Raw genomic sequence first — 18,949 nt, 5'->3', positions numbered from 1 at the left:
GATTGCCACGGGCCGGGAGACGGGCCTGGGAGCGGGGGCGGCGGCCCGAGAGATGCGCCAGGAGAGTTGTGCCGCGAGCCTCCGCCTCTTTTTTGGCACCGCGAAGCGGCTCCCTGGAGGCCGAGCGCCACGCCGCCCGGGCACCCGGCAGATCGCGAGGTGGAACGAGCCGTCGCTGCGGGGACAGCGTTCCGAGGCAGTTGGTCCTCTCCGGGGTGCCGTAGGCATCAGCTGACCGGCCCAGCGCACGTGACTACAGGGGCACTTGATGGGAATCATGGCAGCCTCCCGGCCACTGTCCCGCTTCTGGGAGTGGGGAAAGAACATCGTCTGCGTGGGGAGGAACTACGCGGACCACGTCAGGGAGATGCGCAGCGCGGTGTTGAGCGAGCCCGTGCTGTTCCTGAAGCCGTCCACGGCCTACGCGCCCGAGGGCTCGCCCATCCTCATGCCCGCGTACACTCGGAACCTGCACCACGAGCTGGAGCTGGGCGTGGTGATGGGCAAACGCTGCCGCGCGGTCCCCGAGGCCGCGGCCATGGACTACGTGGGCGGTTATGCCCTGTGCCTAGATATGACCGCCCGGGACGTGCAGGACGAGTGCAAGAAGAAGGGGCTGCCCTGGACTCTGGCCAAGAGCTTCACGGCGTCCTGCCCGGTCAGCGGGTTTGTGCCCAAGGAGAAGATCCCTGACCCTCACAAGCTGAAGCTCTGGCTCAAGGTCAACGGCGAACTCAGACAGGAGGGTGAGACAGCCTCCATGATTTTTTCCATCCCCTACATCATCAGCTATGTTTCTAAGATCATAACCTTGGAAGAAGGAGATATTATCTTGACTGGGACGCCAAAGGGAGTTGGACCGGTTAAAGAAAACGATGAGATCAAGGCTGGCATACACGGGCTGGTCAGTATGAGATTTAAGGTGGAAAAGCCAGAATATTGAGTTATTTCTTTACAAGTTTCGGGAGAGAAGGGAAAAAGACAAGAGCAAGCAACGGCTATTAAATGTCACAATCCTTTAATAAGAAACCATTTATTGGCTGGGCGTGGTGGCTCACGCCTATAATCCCAGCACTTTGGGAGGCTGAGGCGGGCGGATCACGAGGTCAGGAGATCAAGACCATCCTGGCTGACAAGGTGAAACCCCGTCTCTACTAAAAATACAAAAAATTAGCTGGGTGTGGTGGCGGGCGCCTGTAGTCCCAGCTACTCGGGAGGCTGAGGCAGGAGAATGGCATGAACCCGGGAGGCGGAGTTTGCAGTGAGCCGAGATCACACCACTGCACTCCAGCCTGGACAACAGAGCGAGACTCCGTCTCAAAAAAAAATAAAACCATTTATTTTAAAAACGATTAGATTGCTATGCCTCAACTCATATAAGATGGACTCTTCAAGAAAACGTGAAGTAGAACGGATAGGCCAGAAATGAAAACAGCCAAAGTAAAGTATTTCTTCAGAAAGCATTTTATCAAACCAAATGTTGAGTTTCCTTTTGTAAACCTGGATTGGAGAAGACTTTTCAGTGGGTTATCCCTAGTAGTTCAAGACTTAAAAGCTGCAGAGAAAACTGAAAATTATGTTCCAGATAACTTTCCATTGTTTACTAAATTTTCTTGGACTTGGTCATCATCAGGAAGCATTTGTAAAAACAATAATTTCCAAATTACTGGCCCATCCCAGACTGGCTGAATCCATTTGATAGGATTAATCTCCAGTGAAGCTGTGTTTACAGAGCGTTCCAAGTGATTCTTATCAGGAAATGTGAAAAACACTCCTGCATGTAATCAGTTAATTTAAAATTTTTCTTAATAAGCAAACAATTAATGAAGATTTCACCTGTTTACTTAGGGTATCTACCCAGACCCATCGATTCTGAGTTCGAGGGATGATTTTGAAATTATTGCTTTCCAAATAAAGGTGCTCCCTTGTATGTGGCTTTACTAATTTATTTCTCCCCAGTAGTGACGAGGAGGGATATTTCCTCCTTGTGGGGCTTTAGACGTTAGTCTTTGACCTTTAGCCTTCTGAGCACTGTGCTCTATTAACAGAGTTAATCAGCAACTGTATTTCCCAACCGGAGATAAGGAGGCTTTGTAGAAGTTGAATAGCCTGGGACTGCTGCTTTTGCTCTTGCCTGCACCTTTCTGCGAAAAAAAAGTCTAGGCAAGATGCACAGCATAGCTATCAATGCCTGGAGGAGTCCTCTGGGCTTCGGCAGGGGTTCCTGTTAGTGTACACATCATCTGCTGGCCCCTTGAAGAAAGCCTAGGACATCTAATTTAGTAATAATGGTCACCATTTATTGAACACAATACTGTTACGCAGCATGTCAAGCAGTTTATTCTGTATTTCCATGTGTTATGTAACCCTCAACCAAGCCATAAGGTTAGTATTATCACTACCATCCCCATTACTCAAATGAAGACCGATCTAGAGGCTAGGAAGGCTGGCTAAAGTCACTCAGCTTAGTGGCAGAGCCAAGATGTAACCCACTCTCCCAAGACCAGAACCTGAAGTTTTGACCACAATGTGGGCTGCATCCTGTAAGTAGGTACATAAGAAGAATCAGACATTTAGGTATGCTACAACCCATGCTTATAGTATAATTTAGTATGAGGAATTGCCATAATTTGATTTCTTTATTAAATATGCTATCTTAACTACTTTTAGTATTATTTTTTTCATTGCTTGGCAATGCATGTAATTAGAGAAGAGTCAGAAAACAGAGATTAGCAATTAGAACAAAACACCAAAAATTTCATCTACCCAGGGACAGCCGAAGTTAAGCATTTAGTCCAAGTTCTTCCAAATCTGTGGATATAATTGTAATGTTTTAAATAGAGTTTGCTCATACCATACAATTTTCTTCTTTTTTCGCTTTTCTTTTTTTTTTTTTTTTTTTTGAGATGGCGTTTAACTTGTTGCCCAGGCTGGAGTGCAGTAGCGTGATCTTGGCTCACTGCAACCTCTGCCTCCCGGGTTCACACCATTCTCCTGCCTCAGCCTCTCGAGTAGCTGGGATTACAGGCATGTGCCCCCACACCCGGCTAATTTTGTATTTTTAGTAGAGACAGGGTTTCACCATGTTGATCAGGCTGGTCTCGAACTCCTGACCTCAAGTGATCCACCCATCTTGGCCTCCCAAAGTGCTGGGATTACAGGCGTGAGACACCGCGCCCAGCTATACCATAAAATGTTTTAACTTGCTTATTTCACTGTATATTGTGACCATCTTTTTCCTTGTTAGCTGACACATTCCTGCAGTACAATTTTCATGGATTGCATAAGATTCTGAAGTCAAGCCTCCATTTTTGGACCTTGAGATTGTCTCTAATGATTTGCTAGTATCAGCACATGTGCTGTTGGCTAGGTTCCCATAAGTGGAAGAGCTGGATCAAAGGGTGTGCTTATGCTGAAAGTGTATTATTTGTCTAGCTACCAGGTACAAGGTTCAGCTGAGATACATCTACCAAGTTGACAGACTATTAAAGTCAAAGGCATAAAGTAGAAGCATTGCTCACATGCAACCCTAGTAGGTGGCACAAGCCAGCACTGAGTACGGTACCCCCAGGGTCAGTGTTCACCACAGTGGTAGAACAAGCTTTGTCACAAACATCGACATCAGCATTGCAAGTGTAGGCACACGAAGTCCTTAGATGCAAGAATCAAAAACAAAGACACCAAGTCCGACAATTCCTGATAATGCTAAAATCATAGTAATCCTAGCATTCAGAAGATAACGTTTTTCCACATTTTGAATACATTTAAACCTATGAAAAAGTTGAAAAACTAATACAATGAACTCCATATGCCCTTTAATAGATTCAACAATTACCAGCACTCACTGTTTGTCCTCTGGTCCTGTGTCTCGCCTTTCCTCCCACCCCCCCCATATATGTGTATATATACATACACGCACCTCTCTATATATGTGTGTATATATATGCGCGCGCACACACACACACACACACACACACACACACACACACCCTTATTTTGAAAATGCATCGGGATGGTGACTGCAGAAAGACTCTGCCCTTTCAGCATACATCTCCTAAGAATCAGGATATTCTCCTACATGGAAATGTGAGACCATTATCACACTTCACAATATATTAGTCTGTACAGAATATATGGCTTGACATCTGTTCTTCTGTTGTGTTTTTAAAACATGTTCATTGGACTTTTATAAAAAATGAGTATTACACATCCGCTTAATATATTATGAACATATTTCCAGGTCAGTGAATGTAAGTACAGGTACCCCTTTTTAATGACTGTATCTTAGATCACGTACCCCAGAAGCACAGCCTAAGATGGAGATTCTTGCTCCCATGATTTGCTGAAGGAGTGCTCTCAGAAGTGTAATGAAGCAGAAAGGACAGGGAGTAAACTCCAAGGAAGAAAGTGGTCTGCGCTGGATACCAGCTTCAGAAAGCTGGTGAACCCAAGGGGAAGTTCTGAAGCAAGGAGTCTGTTGGCACCAGTATCTGCTCTCCCCACCCCTTCCATAGCTTCCTCAGGTAATTTTCTGATCCTCATAGAAGCTGAGGGACCTCAGCAAGTGAAGAGACTCTGGGTGGGACATCCCCGACAGGTTGCACACATTTCAGATGCTCTGCTAATTAGAAACAACGATGCAGGGAGCATCCTCCATTTACTTTTTTTTTTTTTGAGATGGAGTCTCACTCTGTCACCTAGGCTGGAGTGCAGTGGCACAATCTCAGCTCACTGCAAGCTCCGCCTCCTGGGTTCACGCCATTCTCCTGCCTCAGCCTCCCGAGTAGCTGGGACTACAGGCGCCCGCCACCACGTCCGGCTAATTTTTTGTATTTTTAGTAGAGACGGGGTTTCACCGTGTTAGCCAGGATGGTCTTGATATTCCTGACCTCGTGATCTGCCCGCCTCGGCCTCCCAAAGTGCTGCAATTACAGGCATGAACCACTGCACCCAGCCTCAGTTTTTTTTTTTTTTTTTAACAAGACTATTGTTGGGTGCATCTTTGGTATAAATGTTGGTATAGTATCTTTGTTTTCAAGATAGTTTTATATTACCTTTCAAATATGCTAAAACCTTCATATAATTATTTTCCTCTTTTTCTTAAAAATGTAAGTGTCGACTGGGCACGGTGGCTCACACCCGTAATCCCAGCACTTTGGGAGGCTGAGGCAGGTGGATCACTTGAGCCCAGGAATTCAAGATCAGCCTGGGCAAAATGGCAAGATCCCTGTCTCTACAAAATGTTTTAAAATTAACCAAGTAAGGTGGCATCTCCTGAGCTCCTGGACACGGGGCTCAGTGGAGGGGGCACCATACCCACTCTTGCTGAACCAACAGTGGGAGCCAAGCCAGCACCAGCCATGGCACCCTCACTTCTCTCCTCTCCTTCCTTCCCTATCCACCCTCCTCATTCACCTTGCTTCACAACCCCCCCACCCCCGCCATTTCTCCCAAGGGAGGATGGAAGGATGGAAGGCCTGTTCTGCACAACTAGGTCAAGTCGTTCGTTACCTTATCACCACAATTTGGACACTTAGGGGTGAACCTGCATCCCTCCTCTGTGGCCGCACCTGGTAACAGCCAGATAAAACATGACTGGCAAGATAGTTTATCTCCCAACACCAGCCCTAGGAAACAGTTTCATATACTCACTTTTTCCTTTTTTCCAATCCTGTCGTGGAGGACGTGTAGCCTTCTGAAGTACCAGGTCAAACCTCCCAGGATATGGGTCAACAATGACCTTAGCGGTGGGTCTTCACAGGCTGGAGTCTGTGCCCTGAAGCAAGTGACTCTCAATGGTGTGAAGTTGAGCAGTTTTCTTTGTGGCTGCTGCAAAGCAAACAGATAAAATGGCAGCTGTCGTCCTCATGTCCTGAGTAGGTCCCCCTTAGAGTTCTGAGACCCAGGCACGCTCATGAAACTTTTGAAGTTGGTCTCCTCCCTGTTGATTCAGACTCAGTCATGTCAGCCCTGAGCCAGCAAGTCTCCACAAGCACTGGGCACTCTAGTGTGTCACCAGAGAAGACCAGGGGCTAGAAAAGCTCCAGGTGCTCAAAGCAGTCGCACAGGATTGCCCACGACTTCGGCTATTCCCACCCGGTGCAGAGAGCCCCTTGCCCTCATCCTGTCGGATGACGAGTCACCACCCAGCTCTCAGAAGGTAGTCTTTAGAGGTCCGACTTTTTTTTTTTAGATGGAGTCTCGCTCTGTCGCCCAGGCTGGAGTGCAGTGGCTCAATCTCAGCTCACTACAACCTCCACATCCCAGGTTCAAGAGATTCTCCTGCCTCAGCCTCCCGAGTAGCTGGGACTACAGGCACATGCCACCACACCCAGCTAATTTTTTGTATTTTTAGTAGAGATGAGGTTTCACTGTGTTAGCCAGGATGGTCTCGATCTCCTGACCGCCTCGGTGTCCCAAAGTGCTGGGATTACAGGCGTGAGCCACCGTGCCCGGGGCTTGAGGTCCTACTCTTTTTCCAGGGAACCAAGACAAAGAATAAACTGGCTTAAGAAAATAAATCATTCAAATCTGTAGAAGATTAAATCCGTTTATTAATTCATGTAAACATTTTCCAACTTGGGAGGAGACAAGGCAAAGACAGTAGGAGGCCTTCTGAGAAGGGAGGTCAGATGAGAGAGGCCTTCAGACTCACCCCAGACCAGCTCCACCATAACAATTTCCAGAAACATATTTATCACATGTAAACAAAATGCAGTTTTCCCCATAATTTTCAAATTAAGATTCCATTTGAAAGAGAGTTAAAAGCTCATACACTTTTCCAGAGTTTAAAATGCTAGGCCATTTTAAACACGTGTTTGTCCAGATAAGTTTCTGCTTGCCTCAGTGGGATCCGCAAGCTTGCACGAGAGCACACTAATTTTCAATCCACTCCTTGCTCTGTGTGATACAACAAACTGCAAGGAGAAACAGAAAAAGAGACAGAAGGTTAGTTTTTTAAATCGCCTTGTATATCAAGTTGAAAAATCAATGATCACAAATAGTGAACCGCAATGAAAGTTTTGTTTACAGATATTAATATAAACTTCCGTTAAAGCTGTAAGATGATGGAAAGGGTCCCAGTCTCAGAGTACAGTTAATTTACAGGCCCAGCTTCTGACTGATTTTATAAAAATTTATGTCACTTTTCATGCTATTTCTCTCAGGTAGGAAAGTTGGGATTAAAAGTCTAGTGTGGCCGGGCGCAGTGGCTCACACCTGTAATCCCAGCACTTTGGGAGACCGAGGCGGGCGGATCACCTGAGGGCAGGAGTTCAAGACCAGACTGGCTAACATGGTGAAACTCCCATTTCCACTAAAAATACAAAAAATTAGCCGGGCATGGTAGCGCACACCTGTTATCCCAGCTACTCAGGAGGCTAAGGCAGGAGAATCGCTTGAACCCAGGAGGCAGAGGATGCAGTGAGCAGAGATTGCGCCATTGCACTCCAGCTTGGGCAACTAGAGCGAAACTCTGTCCCCCTGCCCCCCCAAAAAATGTCTAATGCAGGGCTGGGTGAGGTGGCTCATACCTGTAATCCTAGCACTTTGGGAGGCCAAGGCAGGTAGATCACTTGAGGCCAAAAGTTCAAGACCAGCCTGGCCAACAAAGTGAAACCCTGTCTCTACTAAAAATATAAAAATTAGCCAGGCATGGTGGTGCACACCTGTGGTCCCAGCTACTCGGTGGCTGAGGTGGGAGGATCACTTGAGCCTGGGAAGGTTGAGACTGCAGTAAGCTGTGATCGCACCATGCGCTCCAGCCTGGGTGACAGAGCAAGCAGAGAGAGACTCTGTCTCAAAACAAACAAAAAAAAAGTATAACGTAGGAAAAAGGGCTTACTGTGTGTTCAAACTACCAACTGTGATAGACTTTAAGCTGTAGCAGGGACTCAATCTGTGAGACTACAGGAATATGATGACATAATTTAATAATAGTCTTATTTTAATAGTCTTGTTTTTTACAATTTATACAGCACTTTAACCAACGTTTTATTTAATATAGAGTGGAAGGACATATAAACCACTTTAATTTCAAGACTGAGAGAAAAAAAAGTACCAACGTCAGGAAAACTGTAGAAGGCTTTAAATGGGCAATAACAATAAGTGGGTATCCTTTCGATGGAATGTCATAGTAGTCTGGCATTGGCTAGAACACGTTCAGAGCTATCTGATTCTACAGGAGCTACACCTCCCATTGCACAGACTGAGCTGTTTTAGAACTAGGTTGTAGAAAGCTGACAGTGATTCGAATGACCCTGCTCATGGAATCCCCATGAAGTCTGAGTGAAGATGCACTGCTTCTGCCCTGTAGAGGAGCCCAGTGGTTCATCTACAAGCAAACCCATCCAGCATTTTGCATTGCCTGCCTATGTATCTATTCTTCCAATTACTTCTTTTTTTTTTTTAATTTTTGAGACAGAGTTTTACTCTGTCACCCAGGCTGGAGTGCAGTGGTGAGATCTCAGCTCACTGCAACCTCCGCCTCCCGGGTTCAAGTGATTCTCCTGCCTCAGCCTCCTGACTAGCTGGAATTACAGGCACCTGCCACCACGCCCGGCTAATTTTTATAGTTTTAGTAGAGACAGTGTTTCACCATCTTGGACAGGCTGGTCATGAACCAATTCCCTTTGAATCCTTCTTTTCCCTATATCTTACTGGTTCCCTCATTAATTAATGAGTTAATTTTCAACATGTGTTATTTTATTTTTGTATGCATCATGGTTTTTGGATTTTGGTTTTGGATTTTACATCTTTTTATTTGTAAAAATACTGTGTTACCTAACGCACCAAGCAGCTTGTCCATAATTGTGAATATTTGTTAAAGCCACCTGGAACATCTGTTACACACATTCTCTGGGAAAGTGCAGTATCCACTTGAGGGTCATTCATTGTTGTATTTGAATCAAATTTAGAAAACTCTTAAGTTCCCATGAACTTAAGTTGATCCGACTCATTAGCAAGTGGTGCCTCCTGTCTGGAGGCAAAGCATACAGGGTCGGTCAAGGACTTGAGTGTGCCCTGACTTGCAAAGAGATAGTACTTAGGGGCCCATGCTAACCATTGAAGAGATGCAGCATCTTACTGCAACTTTTCTTTCCTTTGGCCTGGTAGTGAAGAGGCCTTAAGCCAAGGTCCTAGAAATATTGGTAAAGCCACTGGAGACTCCATGTCTGCAAACTATTCGGATGTGCTGGTGGCCATGGAAAATGGGAAAACCTGCTTATGAGGCTGAGATGGAGGAGATGCAGCATTCACAAATGCTCCTGCAGGATGTCCATGAGATGAAAACTAATTTCAAAATAATACTAATTCTCCTATCAGCACACGATGTTTTCTAGAGGCTTCATGATACCGTTAGTCTGACACAAATGGAATGTGTGCTCTAGAATGTTTTAAATTTTTTTCAGTATTAAGCTCCAGTAGAGCAAGTATCAGTAGATATAACCCACACAAACGGAAGCACATTGACTTGCAGGACGACACAAGAGAAAAGAGTTGATAACCATGAAGTGAAGCAACGAGGCTGGCTGGGTCCAGTCTTACCTGTGACCCATGGCAAGTGGCAAGACTTTTTTTTTTTTTTTTTGAGACAGAGTCTCGCTCTGTCGCCCAGGCTGGAGTGCAGTGGCGCGATCTCCGCTCACTGCAAGCTCCACCACCTCCAGGGTTAACGCCATTCTCCTGCCTCAGCCTCTCTAGAAGCTGGGACTACAGATGCCCACCACCAAGCCCGGCTAATTTTTTGTATTTTCAGTAGAGATGGGGTTTCACCGTGTTCGCCAGGATGGTCTCGATCTCCTGACCTCGTGATCCGCCCACCTCGGCCTCCCAAAGTGCTGGGATTACAGGCGTGAGCCACCGTGCCCGGCCGTGGCAAGACTTCTTGGTCCCACTTTTCTCATCTGCAGCAGGGGAGTTTGTCTGGCTGCACTTTTCCCCCTCTGACACCTTGAACACTAAGACTCGAGGATCCTCCAACACTGAAGTGCCTCAGGAGGCAGCTGTGGCCCTTCAGAGTTGGAGGATCACGGAATTTTGCAGGTTAGCAAACTTAATTAACCTCCGTAGGGTCTCACAGGCTGAGGTGTGGCGGGATTAGGATTCAGACCAAATCTGTCTCCCCAATAACCACGCACTTAACTGTGCTGTTTCACACTGCTCATCACGCGAAGGGAACACCATGGCGGGGTGGGGGTGGGGACAACCTAGTCTGACCTTTTGGGGTTCAGGGGCCAAGAGAGGGGTCTCACTATGTTGCCCAGGCTGGCCTCAAACTCCTGGGTTCAGGCGATCCTCCCACCTCAGCCTACCAAGTAGCTGGGATGACAGGTGTGCACTTTTGCACCCAGCAGCTCTGATTTTAAAGCGTTTTCCCCTCTTTTGGATTTAACCTTAAAGGATATTTTCTTTGTTGGTCTATTTTCTTTGATGTCTTTGGTAACTCCTTTATACAATATGAAAAAAAACCCTGGTTATTTCTTTTGTTTTTAGGGTAGCTGAGTCCTTATGCACATCCGGGAACTGGGCATTAGAAATAATAAATTTCCCAAATTTATCTAGGTTTTTCTTATGGTTTGAATATATAGAATAATAAATATATAGAATATAGCACTATAAAATGCACTAACTTTTAAATAAATTTTGCTTCTTTCCAAGAGAAATTGCCACTTTAATGCTGTTTTCTGTTCATCTGTCATTGCAAGAAACTCATTTACCTGGTTAAAAAAAAAGATGAGACAAATATATCTGAAGTTTACGAAGAAAATTCGTTTTGACAACAGTGAGAAACAAACTTTCTCATTAGAAATGAAATTTTAATTTGCAGTAATTATAGCTCAACCATTTGTTTTTGTTTTTAGAGACAGGGTCTCACTCTGTCGCCCAAGCTGGAGTGCAGCAGTGCGATCACAGCTCACTGAAGCCTCAAACTCCCGGGGTCAAGCAATCCTCCCACCTCAGCTTCCCACGTTTCTGAAATTACAGGTATGCACTATTATTCTCTGGCTAATTGTTTTATGTTTTATTTTTTGTAGAGACACTATGTTGCCCAGGGTGATCTTGAACCCCTGACCTCAAGTGATCCTCCTGCCTCAGCCTCCCAAAGTGCTAGGGTTACAGGTGTGACCCACTATGCCCAGCCAACTCAATTGTTTTGATAGAGAAGATAAGGCAGGAAAGGCTAGATAAGCAGAATCTCTAAAGGCAATCAGGTAGCTCAGTAAGGAAAAATCCCTTCAATAAAGTGGAAGCAGAATTTGGAATTAAAGTCTAATGGTAAATTTCATGAGCTGGTTTTAACAATAAAAAGCAAGTGCCTATTGCCAAATGCACATGCTAATCCCTAAGTGTTATCTGCTGCTGTTCTGTAGCTGCACACCAGGGAGAAAATGTGTAGCTGATTTCATGTAACTGAGTAGGTGAAACACAGCCAAATCCTCCTAGAAAAACCACCTTATGACTGATCAACATCTCCAACTTGTTTTACCCCTTGTTACTTGACTATATCAAACATCATGTTTCCTCGGTTGGTTTTTTTTTTTTTTTTTTTTTTTTTTTTCCCAGACAAGTCTTGCTCTGTAACTCAGGCTGCAGTGCAGTGGCGTGATCTTGGCTCACTGCAACTTCCACATCCTGGGTTCAAGTGATTCTCGTGCCCCAGCCTCCTGAATAGCTAGGATTACAAGTGCATGTCACCACACTCAGCTAATTTTTGTACTTTTAGTAGAAATAGGGTTTCACCATATTGGCCAGGCTGGTCTCAAACTCCTGACCTCAAGTGATCTGCCCTCCTCGGCCTCCCAAAGGACTAAGATTACAGGCCTGAGCCACTGCACCCAGCCCTAAAACATCATGTTTATTTATCCATTTAGGCTAATGGCCTCAGTCATTACTCATAATAGTAAATATTAGCTAGGATTTTAATATATGTAACATTTGTTCATGAAAGCAATGTGTGTTTAAAGCAAGATGATTTTTTCCCAGATTGTTTATTAGTGAATTAATTTCTATCAAATGTTTGACAAAACCACCTCTATTTTTGGGGGAAAAGCATTCACTTTGGAAATGTTCTAAGCATTTCTTCCTTTTTGCTATTTACCGTGCAGCCCAAAGTCTCCTCAGCAACACTTCCTGTGAGACTACAGGAATGAAGGGTGCCTGTGTGATCAGTCAGATCAATCAGCATATCGAAACTGAGAAAGACAGATTTAAAGTCCAAGGAGTTTTTGTTGCAAATTGTGCACATGTTAGATGCTTCATTTACTATATAACCACAGGTGGAACTGAAAAGAAACAAAGACAATGATAAAATGTGATGCCCTAAGTGACAAATTTCATCTCTAGCAGAAAAAGAATTATCACTAAAAACTCTACGTCATTGTATGCAAAACTTACTGAGTGTTCAGTGCTATGCAGTGTAGCAGACAGTCGTAAAAAACAGTAAAACACACTTTCTATGCAGCCATTCTCAGAATTCATCTGAAACTGCGTACACCAGTCCTCCACCTGCCCTCCCTTCTTCCCTCCCTCTGCCGAGTTCCTGCCAAGCCCTCCAGGTCCCTCCCAGTCTCATTTCCCTGCTGGTGCCCTCCCTTCTTGCATCCCAGCCCGCACCCTTTCCCTCTTGGAACAGCAGCAGAACACAAGCCTCAGGACTGACTCATGCTGTCGCATCAGCTCCTTGTTCTCACCTCCCCCGCTGGGAGTTCTGAGGGCAGGAACTGTGTCTTGTGCCTGGAAAGCACGCGTTCAATAGCTGCTCACTGGATGGTCCTGCACGGGGCCTTCTCTACAAATAGAGAAAGCCTTGCAAGGCTGGCCAGGTGGCACCAGACGCTATTAACACTGCTGGTGATACACTCTCCTCTCTTTCAGTGGTTTATGCTATTCCAAATTTCTGAAGCAAGCCTTACTTTAGCTATCTTGAACAGGGAACCTAATTCAAATTTCTCAAATAGGGGAAATGAACTAAAGACAGTGGATTTTTGTCTAGCCACAGATCACTTGGTTCAGCAAATTGTAGATGCTTTTCCTCAGATATCAATAATAAATATACAGGGAAAAAATTAGTTTTTCAATTTTTGAAAACTGTTTTTCAAAAAACAAACACAAGGTCTTACACAGCATCCACATTAGTTTTTTCAATTTTAATACATCATAAAATGTTTTAAAAATCCAGAGGTCAGTATCTTGACTGTGGCAACAGATACACAAACCTACAAGTGTGATAAAACTAATTAGAACATACACACACGACTGCATGTGAACCTGGAGGAATTTGAGTAAGACCAGTGGATTGAATGGTGTCAATATCCTGGCTGTGACATGGTACTATTACTTGCAAATGGTATCGCTGGGGAAAATGGGGCAGAAGCCACAAGGGATCTCTCCTATTATTTCTTTTTTTTTTTTTTTTTTTTGTGAAGCGGAATCTCGCTCTGTCTCCCAAGCTGGAGTGCAGTGGCGCAATCTTGGCTCGCTGCAAGCTCCGCCTCCCGGGTTCATACCATTCTCCTGCCTCAGCCTCTCAAGTAGCTGAGGCTACAGGTACCCGCCACCACGCCTGGCTAATTTTTTGGTATTTTTTACAGACCAGGTTTCACTGTGTTAGCCAGGATGGGCTCAATCTCCCGACCTCGTGATCAGCCCTCTTCGGCCTCCCAAAGTGCTGGGATTATAAATGTGAGCCACCACGCCCGGCCCTCTTATTATTTCTTATACTTCCATGCAAATCTAGGATTATCTCAGTGAAAATTCTCATAAAAATCCATAGACTTTCCTAATAATATTACACGTTTCTTGCCAAGCATCTTTTAGCTAAGAGTATTAAACCTACTGGAGTTTACTTTTTTTTTTTTTTTTTGAGACAGAGTTTCGCTCTTGTCACCCAGGCTGGAGTGCAATGGTGCAGTCTCGGCTCACCATGACCTCCACCTCCTGGGTTCGAGCAATTCTCATGCCTCAGCCTCCGAAGTAGCTGGGATTATAGGTGTCCATCACCATGCCCAGCTAATTTTTTGTGTGTTTTTAGTAAAGATGGTGTTTCACCATATTGGCCAGGCTGGTCTTGAACTCCCGACCTCAGGTAGTCCACCTGCCTCGGCCTCCCATAGTGCTGGGATTACAGGCGTGAGCCACCATGCCCGGCCTGGAGTTTACTTTCTATGCAAGTAAATATTAACTTCGATCTACAAGAGGTTGGATGTTTCCCAGGCTGGACTCAAACTCTTCAAACTCCTGGGCTCAACCGATCCTCCCACCTCAGCCTCCTGAGTAGCTGAGACTACAGGTGCATGCTACTGCACCTGGCTTGAAAATAATTTTTTTTTAATGCTGTCAGTACACTGCTATAGGGCCTAGCAACCAAAATAGTTTTCTGCCAAATCATTAGACAAGTTTGTCAAAAGTTTCTCACATTATATCTTTATATGTTAGAATTATAGAAATATAGATTATATTTTAAAAGGCAATTATAATATTTTAATCTAGTTTGCTATGGAAACTTTTCAGTATAGTTTTCTATACATTTATCTCAAATACATAACCCCCATTATGTCAACAAACAGCTTTAACTTTTAGAGAGCTTAAAATTATATTAACAATAATTATTTCTTACAAAAATGAATTTGCTAAGAGAGACATGGATCCTTACCATCTGTTTCGAACTACTTTTGTAGTTTCATCATCAATGTTGAGTGTGGAAATGTAGGCATAAAGGATGCCATAGGAAGGATCAGCTTTTCCTTCATTCTTCAAAGCTTTTCCCTTTAATTGTTCAACTGTATAGACATCAACTATTGTACTTACTAAAAATAGAAAGAAGTATTACGGTCTCTATATATTCTTATAAAATAAAGGATTACATCTGAATGGAAAGCTATGACAAATGAGAACATGCAGTAGCTTAAGTAACAGAAAAATTACTATGTTGGCTATACAAACACTGATTCTATAAATGGACATAAAAGCAAAACATAAGAAAAAAAGGAAATGAAATTGGTCTTCATTAAAATGAAGAATTTCTGTTTATCAAAAGACACCATTAAAAAAGCAAAAAGGCAAGCCACAGAGTGGGAGATGCTAGCAGTCTACAATGAGATAAAGGACTCATCCAGAATTGTCTAAAGAATTCTTAAATATCAGTTAGAAAAAGAAAGTGACTTGGCTGGGCACAGTGGCTCACGCCTGTAATCCCAGCACTTTGGGAGACCAAGGCGGGCGGATCACCTGAGGTTGGGAGTTCAAAAGCAGTCTGACCAACATGGAGAAACCCTGTCTCTACTAAAAATAAAAAAAGCTGGGCATGGTGGTGCATGCCTGTAATCCCAGCCACTCAGGAGGCTGAGGCAGGAGAATCTCTTGAATCCGGGAGGCAGAGGTTGTGGTGAGCCGAGATTGCGCCACTGCACTCCAGCCTGGGCGATGAGAGACAAACTCCTTCTCAAAAAAAAAAAAAAAAAAAGACAGTGATTCAATTTTTTCTTTTTTTTTTTTTGAGACAGAGTCTCGTTCATTGCCCAGGTTGGAGTTCAGTGGCACTGTCTGGGATTACAGGCGTGCTGGGATTACAGGTGTGAGCCACCGTGCCTGGCGACAGTGACTCAATTTTTTAAATGCGGAAGTGACTTTTAAAAGTACATCACAGCCGGGCGCAGTGGCTCTCCACCTGTAATCCCAGCACTTTGGGAGGCCGAGGTGGGCGGATCATGAGGTCAGGAGATCAAGACCATACTGGCTAACATGGTGAAATCCCATCTCTACTAAAAAATACAAAGAATTAGCCGGGCGTGGTGGCGGGTGCCTGTAGTCCCAGCTACTCAGGAGGCTGAGGCAGGAGAATGGTGTGAACCTGGGAGACGGAGCTTGCAATGAGCCAAGATCATGCCACTGCACTCCAGCCTGGGCGACAGAGCAACACGCCATCTCAAAAAATAAAATAAAATAAAATAATTAATAAATAAAAGTACATCACAAAAGAAGTTATCAAAATGGCCAATACACATACTGGTCTCAATAATCATCAGGAAAATACAAATTAAACAAGAGTAGGCTGGATGTGGTGGTTCACGCCTGTAATTCCAACACTTTGGGAAGTTGAGACTAGTGGATCGCTTGAGGTCAGGAGTTCGAGACCAGCCTGGCCAACATAGCAAAACCCTGTCTCTACTAAAAATAAAAAATTAGCTGGGCATAGCAGTGTGTGCCTGTAATCCCAGCTACTTGGGAGGCTGAGGAAGGAGAATCGCTTGAACCCGGGAGGCAGAGGTTGCACTCACCAAGATGGCGGCATTGCACTCCAGCCTGGGTGACAGAGCCAGACTCCGTCTCAAAAACAAACGAACAACCAAAAAAGAAAAAAACAAGAGAATTCCACTAAACACCTAACATTTAAAAGACTAATAACACAAACATTAGTGAGGATGTAAAGCAACAACAAAAATAAACTTTACAAAACTAAAAATAACCAATAATTCATTTTTATTTTCCTTTATCTTAGAAGAATCTTCCATGAACAAATATTATTCGGGTTAGAAAACTTTTATCAGAAGTTATCCGGTTCCTTCAGCACTTCATTGGTTTCTTTTCTTTTGTTGCTGTCTAGTACATGAAATTTACTTTTCTTCAATAAAAACATGGTAATGTATACCTATTTATATTTTTATGTCTTTATCTTTCTATTAGTATATATGCACGAAAAGATACACTAAAAGATGTTAACCAAATAACTGTTTATTTGGGGCTGTTGCTTGCATTCTGTATTATGTGTCTCTTGTTTTTTTTTAAGACGGAGTCTCGCTGTGTCACCCAGGCTGGAGTGCAGTGGCGTGATCTCAGCTCACTGCAACCTCCGCCTCCTGAGTTCAAGTGATTCTCCTGCCTCAGCCTCCCGAGTAGCTGGAATTATAGGTGCCCCCCACCACGCCTGGTTCATTTTCTGTATTTTTAGTAGAGACAAGGTTTCACCAGGTTGGCCAAGCTGGTCTCAAATTCCTGACCTCAAGTGATCCCTCCACCTCGGTCTCCCAAAGTGCTGGGATTACAGGCGTGAGCCACCACGCCCAGCCAAGCATTCTGTATTGTGTTTCTTTTATTTTTTGAGATACAGTCTCGCTCTGACATCCAGGCTGGAGTGTAGCTTCACTCTGTCACCCAGGCTGGATCTCAGCTCACTGCAACCTCCACCTCCCAGGTTCAAGAGATTCTCCTGCCTCAGCCTGCTGAGTAGCTGGGATTACAGGCACATCCTGTGATGCCCGGCTAATTTTTGTGTTTTTAGTACAGATGGGGTTTTGCCATGTTGGCCAGGCTGGTCTTATGAACCCCTGGGCTCAAAGGATCCACCCACCTCAGCCTCCCAAAGTGCTGGGATTACAGGTGTGAGCCACTGTGCCAGGCCTACTTTTAAAATTTTGAGCATTTTAATTTTTAATAAAAATATAAAAGCTCTAAAGAAAACATGATTATAGTTTTACCCTGAAATATTTAATCAATTTTTACCTATAAGGTTTTCATGGGAGTAATGAGCATTTTAAAAGATAAAAAAGGCCAGGCACGGTGGCTCATGCCTGTTATCCCAGCACTTTGGGAGGCCAACGCGGGCAAATCGCTTGAGCTCAGGAGTTTGAGACCAGCCTGAACAACATGGTGAAACCCAGTTTCTACCAAGAACACAAAAAATTAGTTTTTGCTTTTATAAATCTGAGTAAATTTAACTATCAAAGTTCCCACAGTAAAATAAAAGGGACGCTTAAAAACTGTTTTTAGGCCAGGGCTGGTGGTTCATGCCTGTAATCCCAGCACCTCGGGAGGCCTAGTCAGGCGGATCACCTGAAGTCAGGAGTTCGAGACCAGCTGGCCAACATGGTGAAACCCCATCTCTACTAAAAATACAAAAATTAGCAGGGCGTGGTGTCGTGTACCTGTAATCCCAGCTACCCAGGAGGCTGAGGCAGGAGAATCACTGGAACCCAGGAGGCAGAGGCTGCAGTGAGCCGAGATTGCACCACTGCACTCCAGCCTGGGTGACATAGCAAGACTCCGTCTCAAAAAAAGAAAAAAAGCTATTTTGGGGCCAGACACTGTGGCTCACGCCTGTAATCCCACCACTGTGGGAGGCTGAGGAGGGCAGATCACCTGAGGTCAGGAGTTCAAGACCAGCCTGCCCAACATTGTGAAACCTCGTGTCTACTAAAAATATAAAAATTAGCCAGGTGTGGTGGTGTGCACCTGTAATCCCATCTACTTGGGGGGCTGAGACAGGAGAATTGCTTGAACCCAGGAGGCAGAGGTTGCAGTGAGCTCACACCACTGCACTCCAGCCTGGGTGACAGAGCACAAACAAACAAAGCCTATTTTTGGGCCAAGCAAGGTGGCTCACACCTGTAATCCTTCAGGAGGCTGAGGCAGGAGGATTCCTTGAGGTCAGGAGTTTGAGACCCCGAAAAAAGAAAAGAGAAGAGAAGAGGGGAAGGGAGAGGAGGGGAGAAAGAAATAAAGAAAGACAAAAGAAAGAACGAACGAGAGAAAGAGAAAGAGAAAGAAGGAACTACTTTGTGATTACTTTAATATAACCTACTGATCAGAAAAAAAAAAATTCCCAAATAAATCAGGCTGCCCTTGAGTAGCCTAAAAATGGTTGTAGACACTGTCATTCCTGTCCCCGTTTTAGGGTTGCATGGCAGGACAGGGACTGAAATACACTTTATCAAGTTTACCTCACAGCTCGCTGAACGCCTCTGTGCTCTCTCAAGTTTCCTGAAATGGCATTATCTACAAATGACCCAACATTTTAAAAAAATGTTTCCAAAGTAACAATCATGGCTTTATTTTATTTATTTATTTATTTATTTTTGAGACATGGTCTTGCTCTGTCACCCAGGCTGCAGTGCAGTGGCATGAACACAGCTCACTGCAGTCTCTATCTCCAGGGCTCAAGCAATCCTCCTAT

The 18,949-nt window shown here is 44.4% G+C and overlaps 2 protein-coding genes across 6 annotated transcripts in view; one reads left to right on the top strand and one right to left on the bottom strand.

The window, feature by feature from the left end:
* The first annotated feature begins 16 nt into the window (after positions 1-16).
* FAHD1 (fumarylacetoacetate hydrolase domain containing 1) lies at positions 17-1,930 on the top strand. Its single transcript, XM_009195687.2, has one exon. The coding sequence runs from the start codon at positions 269-271 to the stop codon at positions 941-943; it is 675 nt and encodes a 224-aa protein (XP_009193951.2). The 5' UTR covers positions 17-268; the 3' UTR covers positions 944-1,930.
* Positions 1,931-6,532: 4,602 nt separating this feature from the next.
* MEIOB (meiosis specific with OB-fold) overlaps positions 6,533-18,949 on the bottom strand; it is a 43,718-nt gene continuing 31,301 nt past the window's right edge. For 3 of the 5 annotated variants that reach the window (XM_021931642.2, XM_021931643.2, XM_021931645.2), the window contains 4 exons: positions 14,654-14,807; positions 12,101-12,284; positions 10,632-10,718; positions 6,533-6,917 (listed from right to left, as the gene is read on the bottom strand). In XM_021931642.2, the coding sequence (XP_021787334.1) occupies positions 6,807-6,917; positions 10,632-10,718; positions 12,101-12,284; positions 14,654-14,807 (536 nt within the window). In that variant the 3' untranslated portion in view covers positions 6,533-6,806. The remainder of the gene's footprint in view (positions 6,918-10,631; positions 10,719-12,100; positions 12,285-14,653; positions 14,808-18,949) is intronic. The other 2 variants (XM_003916351.4, XM_021931644.2) reach the window with 2 other exon arrangements.

The sequence above is a fragment of the Papio anubis genome, chromosome 18 (genome assembly GCF_008728515.1).
Source record: "Papio anubis isolate 15944 chromosome 18, Panubis1.0, whole genome shotgun sequence".
Taxonomy (NCBI): Eukaryota; Metazoa; Chordata; class Mammalia; order Primates; family Cercopithecidae; genus Papio; species Papio anubis.
This window is presented reverse-complemented; position numbering and strand designations above follow the sequence as displayed.